Below are 23,507 nucleotides of genomic sequence, written 5' to 3'. Positions count from 1 at the left end.
AGTACATGTCTCGAGTTCCATACTCTAATGCAGTAGGGAGTCTGATGTATGCTATGGCCTGTACTAGACCTAATCTCGTACATGATAGTGTTGTGAGTAAGTTGATGGGACGACCGGAAAGGGAGCATTGGCAAGCTGTAAATAGGATTTTCCGATATCTTAGATGTAAGTTTGATGTTGGTCTCATTTATGGAGGTGATACTTGTTGTTCTATTACATGATATTCAAATTCTGATTATGTTGGAGATGTCGACACTAGAAGATCTATGACTGGTTACTTTTTCACTCTTGGTGGTTCTGTTGTTAGTTGGAAGACAACTTTGTAGGCTACAGTGACTTTGTCCACCATTGAAGCAAAGTATATGGCGCTGACAGAAGCTGCTAAGGAGGGAATCTGGTTAAAAGGACTAGTTGGTAATCTTAGTCTACATTATGATCAAGCTGTTGTATATTGTGATAGCTTGAGTGCAATCTGTTTAGCCAAGGATTAGATCCATCACGAGAGGACCAAACATATTGATGTGAGGTATCATTTTTTTAAGAATGAAAAGAGAGTCAAAGTGATGAAAGTAGGAACTGCTGATAATCCTGCTGATATGTTCACCAAATCGGTCCTTCATAGCAAGTTTCGACATTGTTTGGACCTTCTAAGTGTCACAAGCTGGTAGTTGCCCGATGGGGGGCAAATCTAAGGCAGAATGGAGGAGTATGTTCATCTAGCGTTGTAATGATGCATATGAAAGTGAAATTCAAGTCAATGTGGAAATTTGTTGATATGTCTTGCATCTAGTTTGTCACTTAGCTGAGTTTTCACGGAGTTGGTATTGGGTTGAGCCCGTCTGATGTATTCTCTTGGTTTATTTAAAGAAACTTAGGGATACGAAATCTGTAATCTATAACTTTTCTGTCGTGAATAAATCTGTTTTCCATTTCTGTCCATGGATATAGCCAACATGTTGTTGGTGCACCACGTAGATCTATGTCATCTTTACGTTTTTTATTTGTTATTCTATTATTAACTCTAATTCGTCACAATAATATGTTATTTGAATTTGTTAATATTCATATTTGAAATCAAATTTTAAAAATATTAATAATCTATTTAATAAATTCCTTTTATTTAGAATAGAATAATTAATTCCTTGTAGAATTTTATTTAAGAATTTCTAGTTAATAACTAATATTGGAATACTATGTTTTTTTTTATATGTTTCATAACATAGAGATTTGCAAATGACCATTAGGGTTTTGAAGGTCTATGAGTTTTTTTTTTTTTTGTCTAAAATATTTTGAATTTCTTTCTTTTATGTTTGTAATATTTCATTGCTTATTTGCATGGATCTAGCTTTCGTTTGAAATGTTTTTATTTACAAATCTTTTATTGTAAGAAGATTTATAATATATATTTTTTCTATCCCAAAGTGTATTTGGAATTTTGGTGATTTTTTTTTTTAATAATTTCTCTATTTATAAAATCTTCTTTTAAAATAGTGGGTTTATTATTATTTTTCTTTTATGAAGACATGATTGTTTTTCTTTTGAAAACATAATTTTTTTTTTTTTTTGTATTAGATTTATTTGCCTAAAATATAGAAGAATTTAAAAGTAAAGATAATTATTTTTCGTTTTTATTGATTTAAATACTTGAAAATTATATATATTTTTATAATATTAGTACAAATGTCTTGACTATGTACAATAAATTGATAGATTTGATTTAATTTAATTTAATTTTTTAAAAAAGTTTCAAAATCATATCTCGACAAATATAGCTAATTATAAAAAATATAGTTTTAAAGCAATATTCATTATCATATATATATATTAGTAGATATTTTGTACATAATTTTTAAAGTGAGCTTTAATAATTATTTATTAGTTTTGTCACAATATTTTGTTGGAATAAAATATATTTTTATACAATTCTGGTATATTCCATTATCAAATAATCATTGCATGTCATTTTTTAAAATTAATTTTTTTTATAGCATGTGTAAATATTGAAAATTGGACAAATTTGTGTTCCAAATTTTTTTAATTTATTTTTATGTTGAACCGGGCCGTGTCCGGACTCATGAAGATGTACCGTGTTTGGCCCGGCCCGGTTTGTAAAATTAATATTTAGGTTTTAAAAAATTTATATACTACGTCCATCTTAAAATAATAATTTTATTGTCATTTTTATCCGTTCCAAATCAATAATTCTATTTTCATTTTTGTAACTAACTTTCCACTTTTACAAAATTATCCCTACATTTTTCATAATAATTTATATAAAATAGTATGTTGATATTTTAAAAATATTTTACACTCACTGTCAATATAATACTATTATTTGTTGATTCTCGTGCCAATTCCAAATGTCCATTGAGACGGAAGGAGTATATATTTATATTTTAAATAAATACCAAAATTACAACATTGTCGGGTCGTGCAAATCAGGCCCGATTTAAAATCAGGTCAGTTCGATCCGGCATGAAAAAATCGGACCGGTCCGAATTACCACAACAAATTATATGTTGCACCATACAGCATCAATTTCCATCAGAACGGACACATACACGATCTTATTCAATGGAGATCAAATGTCACATTAAAAATTATACTCAGATGCCTCAGGTCACCTGTCACGGATGGTTGGCCTAATTTACAGGATTTCCACGTCCTTAAAAAAAATTAATAATTTTTTTACACTAAAATGATAATTGATTATTTTTTCAATAAAATTATTTTTATATTTTTAATTAAAAAAAAATATCACTATTCAATTCATAATTCTAATAAAAAATAATATTATGTTTCTATTTAAACCAAAACTCAGATAAATATTCCACTCAAATTATTTTTTAAAATTACAAACGGTTAATTCCTCTACGTCCCGTAATTAGGAAGAAGAAAAAAAAAAACCCTAATAGTAACCGCCCAACGCCAAAAAGCTCCGCCGCCTATGCATAACACTTACCACCACACCCAAACCCAAACCCAAACCCAAACCCGCGCCAAATCCTTCAGGCCACCGGTAGCACTTCTCTCGATAGCCTTCTCTATCGCTCTCAATCGAATCGGTTGTTGCGAGGAGATTTTCCGCGTCTTCCGTTGCCGACTTCATCCTCGTCTTCTGCCGCCGCGCCGTATTCGACTTCCTCAGGTTCGTCTTCGTTCTTATTCAAGTTCATCTTTGTTAATTTTTTCATTTTAGTGCAATATTGTAGTTTTCTAAACTGATTCTTTTTTTTTTTCTTCCTGTTTTTGCCTTTCATTGGATTGATTTGATGAATAGCTATCAATTCTATTTTTTCAGTCCTTAACTGAGTAAAAAGAAAGAAGGATGGGAGAAAGGAAGGTTTTGAACAAGTACTATCCGCCGGATTTTGATCCGGCGAAGATTCCACGACGGAGGCAACCGCAAAATCAGCAGATGAAAGTACGCATGATGCTTCCAATGAGCATTCGCTGCAATACTTGTGGCAATTACATATATAAGGGTACAAAATTCAATTCCCGCAAAGAAGATGCAGTTGGTGAGGTGCGTGTGTGTTCTAATTTTAATTATCAGGTTTTTCATATTATGTTTATAGTTTATGCTACCTATATGTTGCCATTGAACTGAATAAAAAAATCGATGTTAATGATGTTTAGCGCTGCAAGATATCCCACAAATTTGGTTTCTTGAATCTTTTTGATATTTTCAGTTCTTAACTAAGGATTTTTGTTAGGACGATGTGAGATAATGCATTTTCTTAGTGGTAGTAGCTGTAGTTAAGCTATGCAGTTTATGCAATTTTGATTTTCTATTGGAGCACTAGCATTAATGCTTGGAATTTGTAATTCATTTGAAGCATTAACTAAAAAAAATGCTGTCAAACCTATTTAGTTGTTTCAAATTTTGATTGATAATTGTTTTACTGTTTTGATTGGGAGCATTGACCAATAATGTACTATTGAGATTTCTGGAGGTGTAAACGTTTCTTTATATCATGTGTTGATGGATTATTTTGTGAATTTTGTTTTACATTAACTGTTTACGTCTGTGCATTGTGTAAAATCTTTGAAGGATACGTATGAGTTGGATTGCTATGTATGTTCACTGTCATGTCAAGAATGTGTTTTGTAGTTATTTTCTGTTTCCTACGTAAATCATATACATTTGAGCAGTATTTTCCTTTAACACTTCCTCGTGTAATCTGCCTTAATTTTTTCAGAATGATATGTTAATCCTTGTCTTCTTCCATATATTTATTTATTCATTTATTTTTGTTCCATAAGCCCATTTCTTGCCTCTTGTTTAGATGGTAAATGCTGTTCGAACTAAATTTATCTCTAATTCTTGACTTATGTTCAATGGGTAGACCTATTTGGGTATCCAAATTTACAGGTTCTATTTTAAGTGCCCAAGATGTTCAGCTGAGATTGCCTATAAGACAGATCCACAGAACTCTGATTATACGGTTGAGTCTGGTGCGACAAGAAATTTTGAGCCTTGGCGTGCGGAGGATGAGGTAGCTATTTCTTTATGCTTCACCAATTTATTCATTTTACCTATCCTAGTATACATCTTACACACAACATATTTGATATGCGTGGGTTTTCAATATTGTCTTGTTTATGTTGTATACTTCGCTATGAGTTTTAATGAATGAATATAGGTTTAAATATTTGCTTCCTATTTTTCTTTGTACTCAGGTATTGGAGGAAGAGAAGAACAAACGGCTGGCTGAAGAGATGGGGGATGCTATGAAATCCTTGGAGAATAGAACATTGGACTCAAAGAGGGAAATGGATATCCTCGCTGCGTTGGATGAAATGAAATCCATGAAGGTTAATATTGATATAATACGTAACGTTCAACATATCACTACTTGTAAACTTGATATTGACATTTGGTATTAATATCTTAGTAACATATTTTCAATCCCTTTTCCAGTCCAGACATGCAACCGTGAGTGTAGATGCAATGCTGGAAGCTCTGCAACGTTCAAATGAAAATAAGGTAATTTAAATTGCTGATTTATATTTGTGACTTTTGGATGTGCTAATGAAATGCAATGCTAATCATATAAATGCCAATAAGCTTATATATAATATGGTAGTGAAAGGTGTGCTGTTTTCATATCTTCTGAAGTTCTCCTGGGGCTTAGTTTGTTCAATACATAAACATATTAACCTAGTTAATTTAGTTATGTCTTATTTACTGCATGTCGGAAGATCTTAATCAAATAAAAAGCAAACAATGTCAGATACGTGAGTAAATTCTATTGCTTGATCAAAAATTGGATCAGAAGTTTTGTGGGATAGATCAGATGTTTTCCAGGATGCAAGAATTATCTGAACGCCATTTTGACCAAATGATGACTGCCCTAATGGCATCGCTGCTCACCATCCCACACAGCCCATAGTGACACGAAACCCTCAGTCTCTGCCTTCGCAACATCAACAACCTGCATTGGACAACAGGAAACTGTGCCGCACACCATTGTGTCTGGGGGCACAGACCTTACACCACGTGCTTCGCTGACATTAGACACTACAGTTGGATTTCATCAACCAGCCGTACCCCCTGTTTGCACAACTTCTCCATCATTTGATGGTTCGGATCCTTTGGGTTGGATTTATCGGATAGAACAATTTTTCAAAATCAAATACAAGAGCATTAGAAAGTTCATCTAGCTATGGTGTCTATGGAAGGTAATGTTCTCGGTTTGTTCCGATTGGTACACACAAAGAGTGGTAACCTTACTTGGTTTGAGTTTACAGAAGCACTAGTGGAAATATTTGATGACAAATTTAGGGGTGGTTTGTATGAATGTGGCTTCTATTACGCAAATGCGATATTTAGAATCATATATTAAGGAGTATAGGCACTTGGCTACCCAAGTACCAAGATTGGCTGTTACGCACTTCTTGGGCTACTTTATGAGTGGCCTTACAGAAGCTTTGAGACTTAATTTGCAAGTTCGCAAACCTCGTGATTTAGACTCAGCAATGAGATTGGCTTGCCATTTGGAAATCAAACTCCATTTTTAATGGTGGGATCAGCTCCAGACCTATGCTGTACTCCTCTAGATTCTCCACCTCGAGTTATCGGCTGCCCTCAGCCCAATCCTCTAAATATCAGTCTACCATTTCCATTCCACAACCCCCATTGGCGATGGCAGTAAAGGACTTCCTTCAACAATTAAACTCCATTTCGAAGGTTGTCTCAACAAGAGTACGACGAGCTAAGACAAAAGAAACTTTATAAATGCCCGGTCAAAGAGATAAGAGTGCTAGTAATGGAAGATAATGACCTTCTGGACGTTGAATTGGAAAAAAATGACGGCGAACAAGCTGGAAGCTCATGAATGAACCTAGTAGTCAGCCGGAGCAGAAGGAAGGAGGCACTTTACCACCGTTTTCATTGGCAGGACTCACAGGGCAAACAAAACAATGAAGTTGCCAAGATGGATTGGTAATTGAATCCTGTAGAATATTATTTCATTCTATAATAAAAGAGAAAGGAAGAATACATATATATATATATATATGTATAGAGGTATTTAGAAATCTATCATTACAATTTGAATCTAACTAAATTATAGATATAGATATGGATATAGATAGATATAGATATAAATATAGATACGAATCTAACAAATTTAATACTCCCCTTCAAGTTGAAGCGTACAAGTCATACGATCCAAGCTTATTGCAGATGGACCCGGATCTAAGACCTTTAAGAGCTTTGGTAAATATGTCTGCAAGTTGATCATCTGAGAACACATATTTAGTATCTATAGATCCAGATATACACTCTCTGATAAAGTGAGAATCTATTTCAATATGTTTTGTTCGTTCATGAAATACTCGATTTGATGCAATGTGTAGTACTGTAGTGCTGTTTGATTATCACACCATAATTTCATCTTTGTCACATCAAAGAACTTGTTCACAAAGTAATTGTTTAATCCAGAAAAACTCACATGTAGTTAAGGCCATAGTGCGATGTTCAACCTCAGCACTAGAACGTGCAACCACATGTTTTTAACTTCTCCAAAATATCAATTTACCTCCAACAAACACACAATAACAAGAGGTAGAATATCTATCAATTGGAGACCATGATTTGTATTAAGTAAACCTTTTCCAGGAGACCCTTTAATATACCACAAAATATGCATAAGTGCTTTCCAATGAGAGTCACATGGAGACTGTATGAGTTGACTCACTACACTTACTACAAATGATATATCTGGTCGGGTGATAGTGAGGTAATTAAGCTTTCTAACCATTCTTCTATATCGTTCAACATCAACATCAGTCAATGGCTCTCCCTGTCTAGGAAACAACTTTGTATGTGGATCCATAGGGGAATCCATAACCTTACATTAGTTTCTTTGAGATAGGATAACACCATTCTTTCATTGGAAATGTTTGTGTAAATGCTCTGAAGGCGACATACAAGACCGGACACCCTCTGAGCAACAAAACCAGGTGGTTGCTTCATATAAATCTCTTCTTGGAGCTCACCATGCAAAAATGCATTGTTAATATCAAGTTGATGAAGGAGCCAACTACGCATTTCTTCCATAGAAAAAAAAAATACGAACATAAAATATTTTGGCAATTGGAAAGAAGGCTTTCAGATAGTCCTTTCCATACACTTGAGTAAAGCCCTTTGCAAGACGTCGAGTTTTGAGTCGATCAATGCGACCATCAGGGCCAACCCCACTTGGAATGACCCAAAGCCTCACGCCAAGAAAGATGAACAAAGATGGAGTCTTAATTAGACACAACATTACATATGGAAGGAGATAAACAATGATAACTAAGAAAATTATAAACAGAGTTAGGATTACGAGTGGATGAGTACCTAGACGTAGGACGACAAGTGACAGTGGAGTCACAACCGGGGAAGATGATGGACCGGAGATGAGTTATCAATAGGCACAAGTGATGGTGAAGTAGGTATGTTCTAACGTTGCCATTTATGCAGACTATAGACCTGAAGTGGAGGTTTAAGGATGGGGCTACTAGAATAAAAGTCATAGGTATTGAGGTCGGAGCTGATGACATTGTGAAGTATGGTGATGACTCGTGACATGGGCACTAAGATGATATCGATAAGTGAGTGGAGAATAACATCTATATATCTTTTGAATCCGAGAGTACCCAAGAAAAACACACTTAATTGATCGAGTACGTAATTTGTCCAAATCTGGAGAATGGTCATGAACATAACACATCCAACCAAATATAAGAGGTAAATGGTACAATGATACACTAGGCTGAAGACATGTAATGTAAATCTTATGACTTAGTGCAGTAGACGGAAGAAGATTAATAAGAAAAAATGCTGTAAAGATAGCATCAACCCAAAATTGAAACGGGACATTATAATGTAAAAGAAAGGTACAAACTGCTTCTACTAAATGTCGATTCTTGCGCTTAGCCACCCCATTTTGTTGTGGGGTGGAAGGGCAAGACGACTAATGAAGAATCTCTTGAAAAGACACGAATTCACTAAATGAGTGAAAAAAATATTCTCTACCGTCATCACTTCTTAAGACCTTTAGAGGTGTGGTATTGTGTACAAATTTTAGCACATAAGTTTTTGAATATAGTAAGTAACTAAGACCTTATTTTCAATAGATAAACCCAAGTACACCGACTAAAATCATCAATAAAGTAACAAAATATTGAAAACTTAGACTTGACTTAGAACGAAAAGAACGCTAAATATTGGAGTGAAGTAGTGCAAAAGTTTCAAATGCTCTATTATTGATGCATTTTGGGAAAGTAGTACGAGACTGTTTTCCAAGCTTGCATGACTCATATGGTAACAAAGACACAGATGAAAAATTAAGAAAATTACGTTTTGATTTTCATAAATTGAGATGACCTAATCGTTGATGGAATAGTTCAAAAGACTCAACAGGGGTAGTTGCAAGAGTAGAAGACAGACAAGGAGACTTATTTAAGGTAACATAGCCCATAAGACTCAAGTTCGGTATCAATCGTCCGCCCTGTGTTGCGGTCCTGAATAACAAAGGATCTACTTGTCAATAAAATAGAATTATCTAAATTTTTAGTAAGTCAACTAACATATATAAGGTTAAATGAACTATGTGGTACATAAAAGGACAGATTCAAGAGATAAATTAGGTGATAGATACACCCTACCAATAGCTAAAGGATATGTTTTATCACCATTAGCCAGAGTGACATGTGTTAGTGAGTTTGACGAATGAGAAGTAGAAAACAAATAGGGATTACCACATATGGTTGGTTGCTGTTATGGAGTTTGGTAAGGTCAAGGTCTATATTAAAAGAAGGAGAAAAACCGTAGTCACCAAGGATGATTATTATTTTATTCCTTATTATTTATCTTATTATTTTATTTACTGTTTATTTTTTTATTATGAGTCTTGGGCTTGGTCCATAAGTTCGCCTATATATAAAGCGCATCTTGGATATGTTAGGTTAGACAGCCATTATTTGGTTTTGGTTACAGAGCGAACTGGTTTTCCTCTGTGGTTCTTTATTTTCATTGATTTGAATAAAGTCATAACAATTGGTCCGATCTGCCGGATCATTTGATGGATTCATGCCCATCTCCAATCAACAGTGATTTGAGCTACTGGAATCAGCCGTTGGGGAAATATAGGAGGAGGTACGAATCCGCCAGAATCTTTCCACCAAGCTCGAGACTTTGGGAGAACATAACACGAATCAGATGGTGTCGTTATGGCAGGAGTTGCTCGCAGCGATCAAGGCAGCGCTTGGTGGCGTCAGTGCCGCCGCTGATGCCACTGTGTTAGTGGATCAACCACCGACGCAATTTCCGGCGCCCTCGGCGTCGTCGCCCCTGGCGCAGCCTTCAATCGTGCTGGATTCTCAACCGTTAAGGGGGTTGACCCCCCACCATGGCGGCTTTGCCACCCCGCTCCTCTCAGAAGTCAAACTACTACCGGTTGATGGGATGGAGCCTATTGGTTGGGTTGCTCGCGCCGAGCAACAGTTTGAACTCCACTAGGTGCAAGTTGAACTCAAGGTAGCATTAGCGCGCATTGCCATGGAATGCCCATCGCTGCACTAGTCTCGATGGCAACACTTTTGCCATCCAACCGCCACTTGGGCGGAGTTTCCCGAAGCCCTAATACTTCGTTTTGATGATTGTTATTTAGGGAGCCCTTACGAGCGCCTTGCAACACTTCGGAAAAAATGAGGAGTTGATCAATATATCAAAGAGTTCATCCAAATGGCGACACAAGTGCCAGGCTTGACGGATGAGCATTACCGCTTGACGGGTGAACATTACCTCGGGATACTTCATGGGAGGATTGCAGCAGATTATCCGCAATCGTCTAAGGACACTAGACCCCAAATGTTTAGACTCACCTATCCAGATCAGTCGCAACATTGAATATGAATTCGATGTTGGTTCTGCCACGACATATCAACAGCTTGGACAACCGCTAGGTCAGTTTCTGAGTTCGCGCCTTAGTAGTGGAACACAGATTGGGCCACCGGTAGGTCCTTATAGTCTTGGAAGTGGCATCCGGAGCAGTAGACTAGGCACAAAGAGCAGCTCCATTGGCGGACGTCCAGTGGCGTCGGATTAGTCCTCCGTGCGAGTCCCTTTTCGAAAATCGAGTTGTGAAGAGTATCGCGAGTGTCAATCTAAGCGACTTTGTTACCGCTGTAAAAAGTCTTGTACAACATTGCATAAGTGTGCCAACAAGTCCCTTCGAGCTTGTGCGGCGGACCTAGACACGAATTGGGTGGACGAGATCGAAGGGTGGACAGAAGATGAGGTCAGATACATGGAGCTCGAGCAGATGGCGGTATGGCAAGACGACAAGCTCATTCCTCAGGTATTGATACATTAGCGCGCCAATGGACAAGGATTCGACATGGGTTGATGAAGAAGAATTGCGCTTCTAGTTTCCTGTCTTCCGCCTCGAGGACAAGCGGTTTTCAAGAGGGATGAAATTGTTATGGAGTTGGGTAAGGTCAAGGTCTATATTAAAAGAAGGAGAAGAACCATAGTCACCTAGGATAATTATTATTTTATTCCTTATTATTTATCTTATTATTTTATTTACGGTTTAATTATTGATTATGAGTTTTGGGCTTGACCCATAAATCTGCCTATATATAGAGCACATCTAAGTTATGTTAGGTTAGACAATTATTATTTTAATTTTTGTTACATAACGAATTAATTTTCCTCTGTGATTCTTTATTTTCATTTATTCGAATAAAGTTTTCTTTTTGATTAATCCCAATTCATAACAGTTGCACCGGAATCTAGAACCTATAAGCAAGGTTGTCACGGCGCCCTTTTGCGGCGTGGCGTTTGTGAACCGCCATGGCGATAAAATGGCGAACACGGCGCACATGTATAAAATCTTATATATATTATATGTTATAAGAAATTAATGCGTATAATTATTAATTTTATAGTAACATGTCAAGAAAATACAAAATAAAATAAACATAAATAAATAATTTGAAATTTAAAAATAAATAATAATGTAATACCCAAAAGACTAATATTAATAGTATAATAAATAAATAATAGAACTACCAGAGCAATGAAGTAGATAATAAATTAAGAAATATAAAAAATAGTAAAAAAAAACTCCATGATGTGATGTGCGGTTATTAGCGACTAGACCAGAAGAAAGGGGAGAGAGATAAGAAGGGGAGGGGCTGCACAAAGCAGTGAATATTAGCGACTAGACCAGAAGAGAGCGAGGAGAGAGATGAGAGGGGAGAGAGAGGAGAGGGGAGAGAGAGGATGACAAGTTAAGGGTTCGGTTTCAAGGTTGATGTCGAAGCGGTTTTGAGGCTTGGGTTTGGCTTTACAAGGCTCTGGGCTAGCCTTCCCATAATTTATGAGTTCTTTTTGGGCTTGAGATATTCAAACTCCAGGTACTAGCCTCAAATTCAGCTCTGCCTATGATCCTGAGACAGATGGGCAAACCGAGGTTCTGAATCGCATTGTGGAGACATATCTTCCTTACTTTGTCTTTGCTCGTCCTCGTAAGTGGACCCATTGGCTACCTTGGGCTGAGTCTTGGCATAATGCAACACACCAAACTAGTGCTCGCATGACACCATTTGAGGTTGTCTATGGTGCCCTCTTCTAACGATTCATAAATTCTTACCAGGTGAGCGTAAAGTGGCAGTGGCCATAGTTTTGGATGAAAAAGACGAAATACTTAAGCAGCTAAAGGACAATCTTCTGCAGGCATAGCAAACAATGGTTAAATATGTTAACAAGCATAGGCGTCCGGTGAATTTTGATGTGGGAGACCTAGTTTTCCTTAAAGTTAGACCCCACCGCCAAAATTCAGTCACTACACAGGCAGGCATATCATGAACTTTCTGCCTGATTCTATGGACCATTCCGAATGGTGGAAAGGGTTGCCCAAGAGCATATCGTTTGCATCCTGTCTTTTATGTCTCCTATAGCTTCGCCGCACAGTTGGCAGTCATCTAATCAAGTCTAATCTTCCTCTTTCCTTAGAGGTTTCGGACTCCATCCATGTGCCAAACGAGATTTTGGGCACGCATGTTATTAGAGAAGAGGATAGGGAAGTTGAACAGGTTTTTGTTTGTTGGCTAGGAAAATGAGAAAAAGAGCCTTCATGGGTGGAACTGGAGGAACTCCAAAACCAGTTTCAAGGCTGTTTTGAAGGGGAAGTATCTGTTAGAGAACTGTTGAAAATCTATCAAAGGCGTAAGAAGAGGAACTAATGGGGTAATTAAGAGAGCCAGTGAATTTAGGAAATTAATTAGTAATTACATGTCCTTTAATTATGCGATTCTTCTTTCTAGTAATGGGCTTATCCCACTAGTGGCTGGATAAATAAGCTGGTTAGTCTTTGTTAAATGACACGCTTGGTCAGTGTCAAGAACTGAGCCTTAGGCTGTGTTTTTTTATTGTTTGATTTAGTTTGTTATCAGCTTTCCTACAAAACTGCAGCTAGTTTTTACAACATTATCATTGTGGAACATAATTAGATTTATGGTGAACGTTTGGGCATAGGTTTTCTTGTAAGGTACTGAAGTTTCAGATATAAGTTGTTAAGAAACCCACGACACTTATTTGAATTTAATTTGCAAACATACTAAAATTGGTTGAATTTATTTTTTAGTCAGTCTGTTTCATTAATTGCTTTCAAACCTAATGGAATCTTCTGTGTATATCTGCACTCCTTTTGACCATGGTTATTGCGCAACACGTAAAGCTATTCTAACATGGTTTACCTTTTTTTTTATATAGGAAAAGAAGTTGGTGGAAGAAGATGAAGCACTTATAAAATCAATCTTTAAGGCAACTCTCCTCTCTACTTGTTTATGTGTTTTCAGCACTGATTTTCTATGGGTGTGTTTGTTTGGAGGTTTGGATTTTGAGTTGGGATTTGAATAGTAAAAATTTTGAATTTGAATAGTTGTATGATGTGATATAAATAGGTATTGATGTGATGTTTTGAATGTAAAATTGATTTTTAGTATAATATAAAAAATAAAAAATAAGTGTTTGATTTGATGTTTTTGGGGGGAAAAAATTGGATGAATAGTGAAAAAAGAATTCAATCCCTCAAACAAACACACCCTATATTTATTTCTCGTGGCTCTTCCATTCTTCTAAATTGTGAAGTTTCCATGTGAAAACTCAGGGCCAAAAAGATACTGCAGTCATCAAAAGGATTGATGACAATAGTATAGATGGCGATGATGATGATGATTGGAATTTCGTTTCGCCTGTCAATGAGGGTACATCAACTGGTCCCTCTAAGGTACCCTTCTGCCATTTTACTTGAGCATCCTTGAGTATTTCAACTTTGAAGCTATTAAATGTGAGCTTTGAAATTGTTCAACAACAGAGATTGGTTGTATAATTTGTGAATGAAACGCATTTTGAATGGGTTTTACATGTGCTTAATATGTATATATGTGTGTGTGCGCGTGCAAAAAATATCCATAAGATCTATTTCAAAACTACTTTTTTCTCAACATTGTCAATTCTGTATAGAAAGTTTATTTCTTTCTTTCAGATGTACTCCACAGTAAAGACTGGATGTTTGTGTGTGGACTTATACATTGAAAGAGATCTGATATAGGAATAGGGTGCATCCTCAATTTATATGAGCAATCGACGGAACCTGCCTCTGCATATTCTCGCATTGCTTGAGCATGAGATGAGAACCTTCATATACATTTACAATATATATGATGTTTGTTGATTCAATCAACTAGTATTAATGATTTTAAAATGCCAGATTTATTCCTCGGGATGGACCTTAATAGTTCTGTAGTTGCTGTAAATGGTGTATGTTGTCTCACTATATATTTTGGTATAAAAGATCATTTTATGCCATATATGCAGCAATTAGGATAGTATTCTGAATTAAATTAGAATGTCATTTGGTTTATTATCTATTAACATATTAATCGGACCTAATTTTGATGCAGAAGAGGAAGGTGTCTGAAGAAAAACCCTCCAATCCAACGGATATTTTTACAAAATCCAGTGTCATTGATGACTCCAGTAATCGAGGTTTGCCCTATAGACTCCAGTCTCATCATTTCTAAAAAATTTACAGTGTGGATTGAATATATTTGTTAAAAGTTGTGTACTTTCAGACATTTTATATTACAACTACTCATCTTGAAACTGTCCATCCAAACGTCTCGGAAACTAAAAATACTTGCAATATTTTTGTTCACTTTCTTTGTCTCCATGAAAATCACTCCAAACTCGAATTCGTTGATTTATGAAGACTCTGAATGAATTTTTTATGTTTACTCCGTACATGCTAGGTGGGGATTCCGACAGTAGTAAATTTATTTTCAAGTCATCATCCGTCAGAATTTCTGTAGTGAAGAAAGCAGAACCATTAGAGAGTGAAAAACCGATCGACAGTGGATTACAATCGCTTGGGGAGCTCTATGCATCGTCCGAGGAAGATGATTGAATAGGGAGGTGAGTCAAGATCATCCCAAGGGATGTGGTGTAAAATTGATTTAAGATTTTGGTAGGTGAAACACTGCTATTTTAAGGCGACTAATTCATCATTCATTGAAAAATTTGTTCATGCTATGATCTTTCGTCGCGCAGAAAGGGCCAAATTGCAAAGATTCGGGCACTCCTTGCACTTGTAAGTGCCACCCCATCCAATTCCATATATTTATAATTATGTATATTGCTTTGGTTCTTAACTGGCTATTTTGATTTGCTAATTGGTACAAAAATGTGTTATAATTTCAGCTCTCACCATATTTCTTATCTTACTTGTTGAAGATGACATGAATTTAGGTTGTGTGTAGTTTCAGTGTTCTAGGAATAGTGGTGGGGTGTGTTTGGCTGGTTGGTGATATATATTGAATTTTGGTTTTTGGTTGAATAGTGATTTGCACGTGATATTTTGTAAAAGAGTATTGGATTTTTATATAGAATTGTAAAAATTAAAATAATTGCCAAAAGAACATACTAAAATTTTGTTCTTAGTTATTAAGAATTACAAAAGTAATATATATATATATATTTTCTTTTGGTAATTGTGATGCATTTGAATGGTTATTATTATTATTATTATTTAACAATTTATAGAAAGAAATAAATAAATATATATATATCTATATATATTGGTTAAAAATTATTACTCCACACACGCACGTTTTCGAGATCGAGTTTGGCCATAGGCCTAAGGCTAGAGCTGGGAATGGGTCGATTCGTGTTGATTTTGTGTCGGGTTGAATACTTTAAACGGATTAAATTATTCAATTCTAATTTGACCCGTTTATTATCGTGTCGGGTTCGTGTTGACCCGTTTATTATTGTTTCGGGTTCGGGTTGACTCGTGTTGATCCGTATATATAATTAAGTTAAATTTTTTTATTCAAATTAAATAGTTTTTTGTTATGTTGTCGTATTACGTTAGTTTTTATTGGTTTGAGCTTAAATTATGTTAAATTATTTAAAATTAAACTTAATTTAAATTAATTTATGAGAAAGTTATTAAATTATGATTATTTTACATATATAATAAATATATTAATCAATATTAATATATTATAATCGGGTTGTCGTGTCGGGTTCGAGTTGAGAGCCTTAATCATAACCTGATCCGTTTACTATCGTATCGGGTTCGTGTCAACCCGTATACATAATGGGGTTGAAATCTTTGACCCAAACTCAATAATTTCGTGTCGAGTTATGTCAGGTCAGTTTTTGCCGACTCTAAATAAAGCGGGAGATGCCAAACCACTGAGCTTATAATAAAATAAGGTTTTGGCAAATGTTTTGTTGTTGTATATCTAGAGTGCAATTTGTGTTAGCTATTTCAATCTGAAGTTGATGTTTTGGAATAAGGCTGTCTTTGAAAAATATTTTCAAGTTTTAATCTAGTGTATATCTTTTTTTTTTTTAATAAAAAAATTACAAAACTATTATAATTTTTTACTAAAAAGAAATGAATAATATCTTTTTATGAATATTTCTAAAAGTAAAATAATAAAATTGAATGGGAGAGAAATAACTTTTTAATGAAAAAAAACAAAAAAAAATCAGTTATTTTATATATAATTCTAAAATATACATGTATATAAAATGAAAATATGTTATATGCCCTGCCCCACTAAATAAAATTTGATAATTGTACTCATTCACAACAAAGATTTCAAATTTATGTAAGCAAAGGCCTCTAAGTCCAGTCAAAGTTTGGATTGAAATAGTTGTTTAATGTGATATAAATATGTATTGATATAATATTTTTGAATGTAAAATTAGATTTTAATATAATAAATTAAATAAAAATTAAATATTTAATTTGATATTTTTAAAAGAAAAAAAAAAGTTAGTAAAATCTCACATGTAAACAAAGCCATGGTTAAAGTAAGCCCACTAAAGACATAAAAATGTAGAGAGAAGCCCAAAAACAATTCAAGATTTGTTTAGATGAGTAAAAATAAATAAATAATTAAATACAACAAGCCCTCAGGGGTGATTTTCCTTTTGAGATTAGAGATTAATCTCTACAATGTTGATTTTGAAATTCACAGGTTAATTTTAATATTGATTAATAAAAGGTTGATTTAAACAGTTTTTTTAATATGATATTTTATATAAAAAAATAATATATTTTTATTTAAAATAAGGAACAAACTCAATCCTATTCTTTTAATTTTTTTTTATTATTTTACAAAAGTTTTGCTTTCACTGTATTATCATTTTCAATTAAACATTTTTTTAAAATAAAAATATACTTTATTTATTCGACTTAAAATATCTTTTTTAGAATTGTATAATAGATTAAAAATAATAAAATTTTATTAATTAGTAAAAATATATAATTCTTTTTTGATATTTTGTCCTTTGACCTTATATAAAAGAATAATTATATGTAAAATAATATATTTAGAATTTAAGTAAAAATTAAAAATATTTTGATATTAGTATAGAATACTTTCGAGTAGAGCATACAAATATAGTAAAAAAATACTTTAATTGTGACCAAAAAAGTTATATCCACTTTAAAGTATACATTTACTTTTGATAAGAAAATTTAAAATTATTATATAAATAATACTCCCTCCTCCGGACGGTTAAAAAAGTTACATTTGTTTCTTGCATGATGATTTTTTAATATTAATTATTATACTAAAATGTAATAAAAGAAAATAATAAAAATATTTTTATTAGTGTTTTATAATACTAATATAATACTATTTGTATAAAAAATTACATAAATATAAAAATAATTTTAATATTAAATACAATGATGTAAAAAATATATATAACTCTTAAGATAGACGGAGGGATTAGTTAGTACTTAGTAGTAGTATTTATTTGTATAAAGACATTAATATTCTTCCTAAAAAGTAAAATAATAGTATAACAACATGATTATAATTAAATATAAAAATAAAAGTATTTGTAAATTAATAATAGAAACTACTAAAAAGAAATATACAAATTTAATTGGATAGCCAAAAATAAAAATATGCAAACAATGAAATATAAAGGAATATTATAATAATAAAAGAAATAATCTTTTAATAATATTTTCACCTCCCCTAACACTAACAAAACCTCCAAATATTATAAATACTAAGGTGCGTTTTTTTACAGTGGTTCGGAGAAATTTGAGTTTGAGTTTGATTTTTATTTGAATTTTGGGATGAGTTTGAGTTTTGTTGTTTCTTTTGTTTAGATTTGGTTGGAGTTTGGAGAAATTTGAGTTTGAGTTTGATTTTTATTTGAATTTTGGAATAAGTTTCTTTTGTTTAGATTTGATTGGAGTTCGGAGAGTTTTGATATGTATTGATTCAATGGATAATGAATAAAATAATATAAATGTGTATTAAATTTAATTGATAAAATTTATATTGTATGATTTGATTATAATTGGCCCTATCTGGCCTGATGTTCAAGGGAGAGCGGGTGAATTCCGAGTACACTCTTCTCCGTAATTGGATGGAGATGTGGCTCAATTTGCTCATTTGCACCTAGACCCCGAACATATATATATATTTAAATTTTTATTTATTCATATTATACAAAATTTTATTCTCTACAAAATAACACATATATATTGTATATATTTTTTTACCCTACAATTATTATAAATATTAAATAAATATAATATTAAAAAAAATGCAGCTTTTGCTGCCATTTGCAGCAAATGTCTGCTTGGGGGAAACCGCCTGGTTTTGGGGAAAACACTGTGGAAATTTGCACAGTATTTTCCCCCAAACCAGATTTGGAGAAACAAACCCTAAAATAACACTTCTGCCTTCCCAAACTCATAAAACACAACACACAACAAACATGGTCAATCGATTAATCTTTACACTATCGCAATTTAGACAATAGATAATACATAGATGGAATATATATATATATATAGAGGAATGGTTACAGTGGCGCCGAATTTTCAAATCAGCACCTATAATATATTCAAATATCACATATTCTTATTAAACACAACACATGCGGTGTGTAATAGAGGCGTGCTGTTTGGTCAGAAGAATTATATTTATGTTGTATAAGAGTATATTATATGCTAAAATCAACTTTTGTGTGTACTGTACGTGACTATAACACGTGCTTTTGATTTATGTATTGTATTTGTATTGTATTATATTAATATAAAAAGTGCGTTGTTATTAAGTAATACAGTGTGTTGTTTGTTATTACATGGTGTGATGTTAATTCATGTGTCATATTTATATTATATTAATACAAGAGATGTGTTGACTGAAGTCAGACATTGTATACATATATACTCCCTCCGTCCAACTGAAAGATTATCATTTTCTTTTTTCGTCCGTCCTAAAACAAGGTTACCATTTTCTAATTTAGTAATTGTACTACCTACCTAACATAATAAATACCCTTCCAACTTACACTATATTACACAAATGTCATTACTTTTATATTACACAATACTAATAGGGATATTTTTGTCTTTTTCACTACAATCCATTATAATACTAATATTAAAAAATCTACATGCAAAAAATAAACTGCAACTTTGCATCGGGACGGAGGGAGTATATAAATTCAGCATTGTAGCCGCCTATATATATATATATATATATTTCATGATACTCATACTCGTACCCATACTCATTCATTAATAACTCCCAAGGAAGGTATGTAATGTAATGTAATATAATATAATGTACAGCAACAAAGAAAGTAAGAAATACCGAGGGGAAGAAGGGCAGGCTGCAATTTGGATATGACATAATTAAGAATCAATAGAACCTTACCACTTTACAGTATACTGCACCCTTTCTGCCCCTTGTTTTTTTTCTTCTTTTGCTTCGGCGGCTGAAGAACAACCTTGATTGCCGCATCGAACACACCCTTTACATTCTGTCCACAACACACATTCCTTCAATGTTAGAAAAGTCGGGCACGCTACTACAACTATTGAATTCAATTCGATTCGATTCTTTTCTTGAATAAATGACAAAGCCTCTGTTTATATAAAGACAGGTTGAAATTTTAGAATATTTTGGTAATGGTACAAATTTTGAGTATTTGATGTCATTTTTTTGTAAGAGAAAAAAATATATATATATTTGATGCGAATAGTGTCAAAAGTTTCTATGTAAACAGAGCCAAAGCTTTATATCTTATCACCTGTTGTGTCTTTGCGCTGCATTCGATGTACGCTGCTGCACCGATTGATTTCTTCAGCTCCTCGCCCTTCGAAAGGAAACAACAATCGTTGATCGATCGATCAGGTCTTCCACAAGCGATTGAAAATGATGATAATGTGTGCATGTGTGTACCTGCGCAGTCGAGATTGGTATAGTGCCAGGGCGGTCTATAAAGAACTGTTTATCCTCCCGAAGATCTGGATCGAAATATATATATATATATATACAGTTAGTTAGTCGAGTCAAAGAAACAAGGCTACATTTACTGTACTAACAGCACACGAGATATAAATTGATAGCACAAGATATATGTTAACATAATATAAATATAAATAGCGCATAACAGCAGTCTATACAACACATACTACAATTGTTAACACAATATGCATATAAAATAGAATAGATGACACATGCTAATAGGGGCAGCACAGCATGGTATACCAAAAATTGTCATACTGTATACCGTACCATAAATACCAATACCGTACCAAATCATTCAGTATATGTACGTCAATATATCAAGAATTACTGTATAAATATTTTCATACCAAATTTTCAATTATACCTTATTGATTTTTCAATATACTAGTATACCACATATCATACTGAAAATAAATATACTCCCTCTCCCTCTGTCCACAAATTAATGTCCTACTTTCTTATTTGGGACGTCCAACAATTATTGTCCTATTTCCTTTTTTTAAATACAAATTTTATATTTTTACCTCCATTCATTTATTACTTTTAATCTCTACCGTACAATTTATGGCAAATTTGTCAATTCATAACAAAAAGACAATCACCTAAAAATCGTGCAAATATACTTTAGGACAATAGAAATTGGATGGAGGGAGTATTAAAATTAACGATAGCAAAATAACTCAAAACATTCAAAAGTATTATAATTAAAAATAACAATATAAATATAATACTTATTTATTTTATTTAATAATTTTATTCTATTCAATATTTTGGTATATACAGTAATACCTATATATATCGAATATTTGTATATATCGGTATCGTGATATATAGTAAACTTTGGTATAATAACGGTATCGTGATATATAGTAAACTTTGGTATAATAACGGTATGCGCGGTATGCAAATCTTTATACCATTACTATATCGAAAATCTACAGTACAGTGTCATACCGTACCAAAATTATGATATATATTTTCGGTATATTTCATACCCTAACTATTCCCCACAGATTGACATTTGCATAGTATGAAGATAATGTGTAGAGGGATCCTAACCGAGCTTGGTTCCGACAATAATTATTGGAACTCCGGGAGCGTAATGCTTCAGCTCTGGAATCCACTGCACATCACAAGAAAAGTATTAGCATGAATTTTGTGTCATTTCTGCAGCAACAAAAGAATCGTGCCGAATTGGGGAATGGATAATCACCACACACGTATTACGATAATAATATCCTCGAATCTATCCGTGAAGAAAGATAATTGACACAAGCAAAAATGCAAGAAATGGAAAGGATGTTCAGCATTCACAATGGTAAGTTTACCTTCTTCGAAATGTTTTCGTAGCTAGCTTTGCTAATAAGGGAGAATGCAAGAATAAAGACATCGGCGCCGCGATAACTCAACGGCCTTAACCTATTGTAATCCTCCTGCCCTGCACAACAAAATGACGCCAAAAAGCTTATTAAGTAGATGTATATCAATCTAACAAATTAGCAAATCAATTTAATTTTGATTGTATATATTAAGTAATCATTCAATTTTATACAACGAAATGACAATATAAGTAGGATGTATGTATATCAACTCAAATTAACAAATTCACCTGCCGTATCCCATAGCCCTAGATTAACAGTGTTCCCGTCGACAATAACATTGGCGCTAAAATTGTCAAATACAGTCGGGACGTAATCCTATAACACAAAACAAGAGATCGAAATCAAAGAGCAGATCTTCAGTCCGACATACAGTCAATTATGTTTAACAAAAGTAAAATTAACTTCAGAAAAGGGGCAAAACAAGAAGATCAACACACCTTCCATCGAGCAGTCAAAAAAAGAATTCCATTTCGATTTAGAGAAGAACACAGTGTGATTCAAAGATAAACAGCATCGAACAAAAGTATGAGAGGAGTTTTAATTCGTCGAATACATTAAACTTGCAGTCGCATTCGATCAAACACAATCGAGCATATCCAAATGAGAGAGCATCAACAAGAACATCAAATGGCAAGATTCCAACTAATAACTAAACACAAGCAAAAATGGCAGAGCATATAATTAATTGTTGAAGATCAACGAAAGCACATCCAATTCCTTCACTTCTTCCAACTCTAATCCAAAGATAATTTCCTTCGATTAGCATATACAAACACAATCATAATCCTTAAACAGTGAAAACAATTCAGATGTGTTTAGATTCTCAAATAATTCGACATCTGAATCTCCGATTGCAACAAAGCGATTCACAAAAACCTTCGCCGCCTCACAGCATCAATTAATCGATTCAATCAAAAAACACACAAAACAGAAAGGGAAAACAATTTCAAATGAAGTAAAAATAAAAAATAAAAAACGAAAGCCTTACAGTAGGAAATGTGTTGCTGGTGTATGAAATGAGCAAGCACGTTTTACCAACAGCGCCGTCGCCGACGGTGACGCATTTTATGAACCTCGACGCACTCATCTTCCCTCTGCACCGCTAATCTGAACTTCAATTCGTTCGCGATTACAAAACTAGACTCAAAAGATCGATACCACTGGAAATCGCGGAATTCGCCAACATATCGAGTTTAACTCTGCACGAAATCAAGGTGAAACAGAAATTTGGATCACAAAAACCCTAGATCGAATAGCTAAATTGGAAAGATAGATAGATAGATCGAAAATGCAGATGCGTGCACCTAACCCAACAGCAGCATTGAGTGCGGGTTAAAAATTCAAAATCAGATGCAAAGAATTAGAGAGAGAGAGAGAGAGAGAGAGTTGAAGGTGAGTTGAATTTCCTTAAATGTACAGTCGTCGCCTTTGCTACGGATTCGGGATCTCCTCTACAGACAGGGACCGACCGGGACCGGGACCACGTTGAATTAGGGTGATTAGTCCAGGGACCTGAAGTCCAATTTTAAAGTTGTCCCTTTCATTACCCGTCTCGTTTTAATATTGGGTTTTATGTTATTGATTTGAAATTTTATTTAAATAATTATTTTAATATAATTTTTATAAAAGATATTTTATTTTTAATAAAACTTATACTAATACAAGAAAAACAAATTGCAAGATGTATGATTTTTGTTATCCATTGTCTTTTTAATAAAAGATATGATTAAATAAATACATCTTTTTATTAAAATATAT

General features: G+C 33.7%; 2 protein-coding genes across 7 annotated transcripts; one reads left to right on the top strand and one right to left on the bottom strand.

Moving 5' to 3' along the window:
• Window positions 1–2,926: 2,926 nt before the first annotated feature.
• LOC127253353 (uncharacterized) lies at window positions 2,927–15,460 on the top strand. Of its 6 annotated transcripts, none has more exons than XR_007839249.1 (11): window positions 2,928–3,148; window positions 3,302–3,526; window positions 4,350–4,499; window positions 4,684–4,818; window positions 4,925–4,990; window positions 13,274–13,324; window positions 13,671–13,790; window positions 14,467–14,551; window positions 14,815–15,029; window positions 15,113–15,152; window positions 15,263–15,460. XR_007839249.1 is itself a non-coding variant. In XM_051277925.1 (11 exons), exons 2-9 carry the CDS (start codon window positions 3,329–3,331, stop codon window positions 14,967–14,969), a joined length of 960 nt encoding a protein of 319 aa, XP_051133882.1. In that variant the 5' UTR covers window positions 2,928–3,148; window positions 3,302–3,328; the 3' UTR covers window positions 14,970–14,977; window positions 15,113–15,152; window positions 15,263–15,458. The 6 variants fall into 6 exon arrangements, 3 of the variants coding, with proteins under 3 accessions (XP_051133882.1, XP_051133870.1, XP_051133889.1); XM_051277925.1 differs by having other exon boundaries at window positions 14,815–14,977; window positions 15,263–15,458; XR_007839247.1 differs by having other exon boundaries at window positions 15,113–15,280.
• A 4,149-nt stretch (window positions 15,461–19,609) lies between these two features.
• On the bottom strand, window positions 19,610–23,176 carry LOC127253383 (rac-like GTP-binding protein 5). The gene is made up of 8 exons (XM_051277952.1): window positions 23,054–23,176; window positions 22,738–22,948; window positions 21,977–22,064; window positions 21,696–21,805; window positions 21,427–21,490; window positions 20,299–20,363; window positions 20,147–20,212; window positions 19,610–19,876 (listed from the first exon to the last, which is right to left on the bottom strand). The coding sequence occupies exons 2-8, from the start codon at window positions 22,834–22,836 to the stop codon at window positions 19,775–19,777; spliced, it is 594 nt and encodes a 197-aa protein (XP_051133909.1). The 5' UTR covers window positions 22,837–22,948; window positions 23,054–23,176; the 3' UTR covers window positions 19,610–19,774.
• Between the last annotated feature and the right edge of the window lie 331 nt (window positions 23,177–23,507).

Source organism: Andrographis paniculata, unplaced genomic scaffold (genome assembly GCF_009805555.1).
Source record: "Andrographis paniculata isolate CXL003 unplaced genomic scaffold, ASM980555v1 Contig12END, whole genome shotgun sequence".
Lineage (NCBI taxonomy): Eukaryota > Viridiplantae > Streptophyta > Magnoliopsida > Lamiales > Acanthaceae > Andrographis > Andrographis paniculata.
This window is presented reverse-complemented; position numbering and strand designations above follow the sequence as displayed.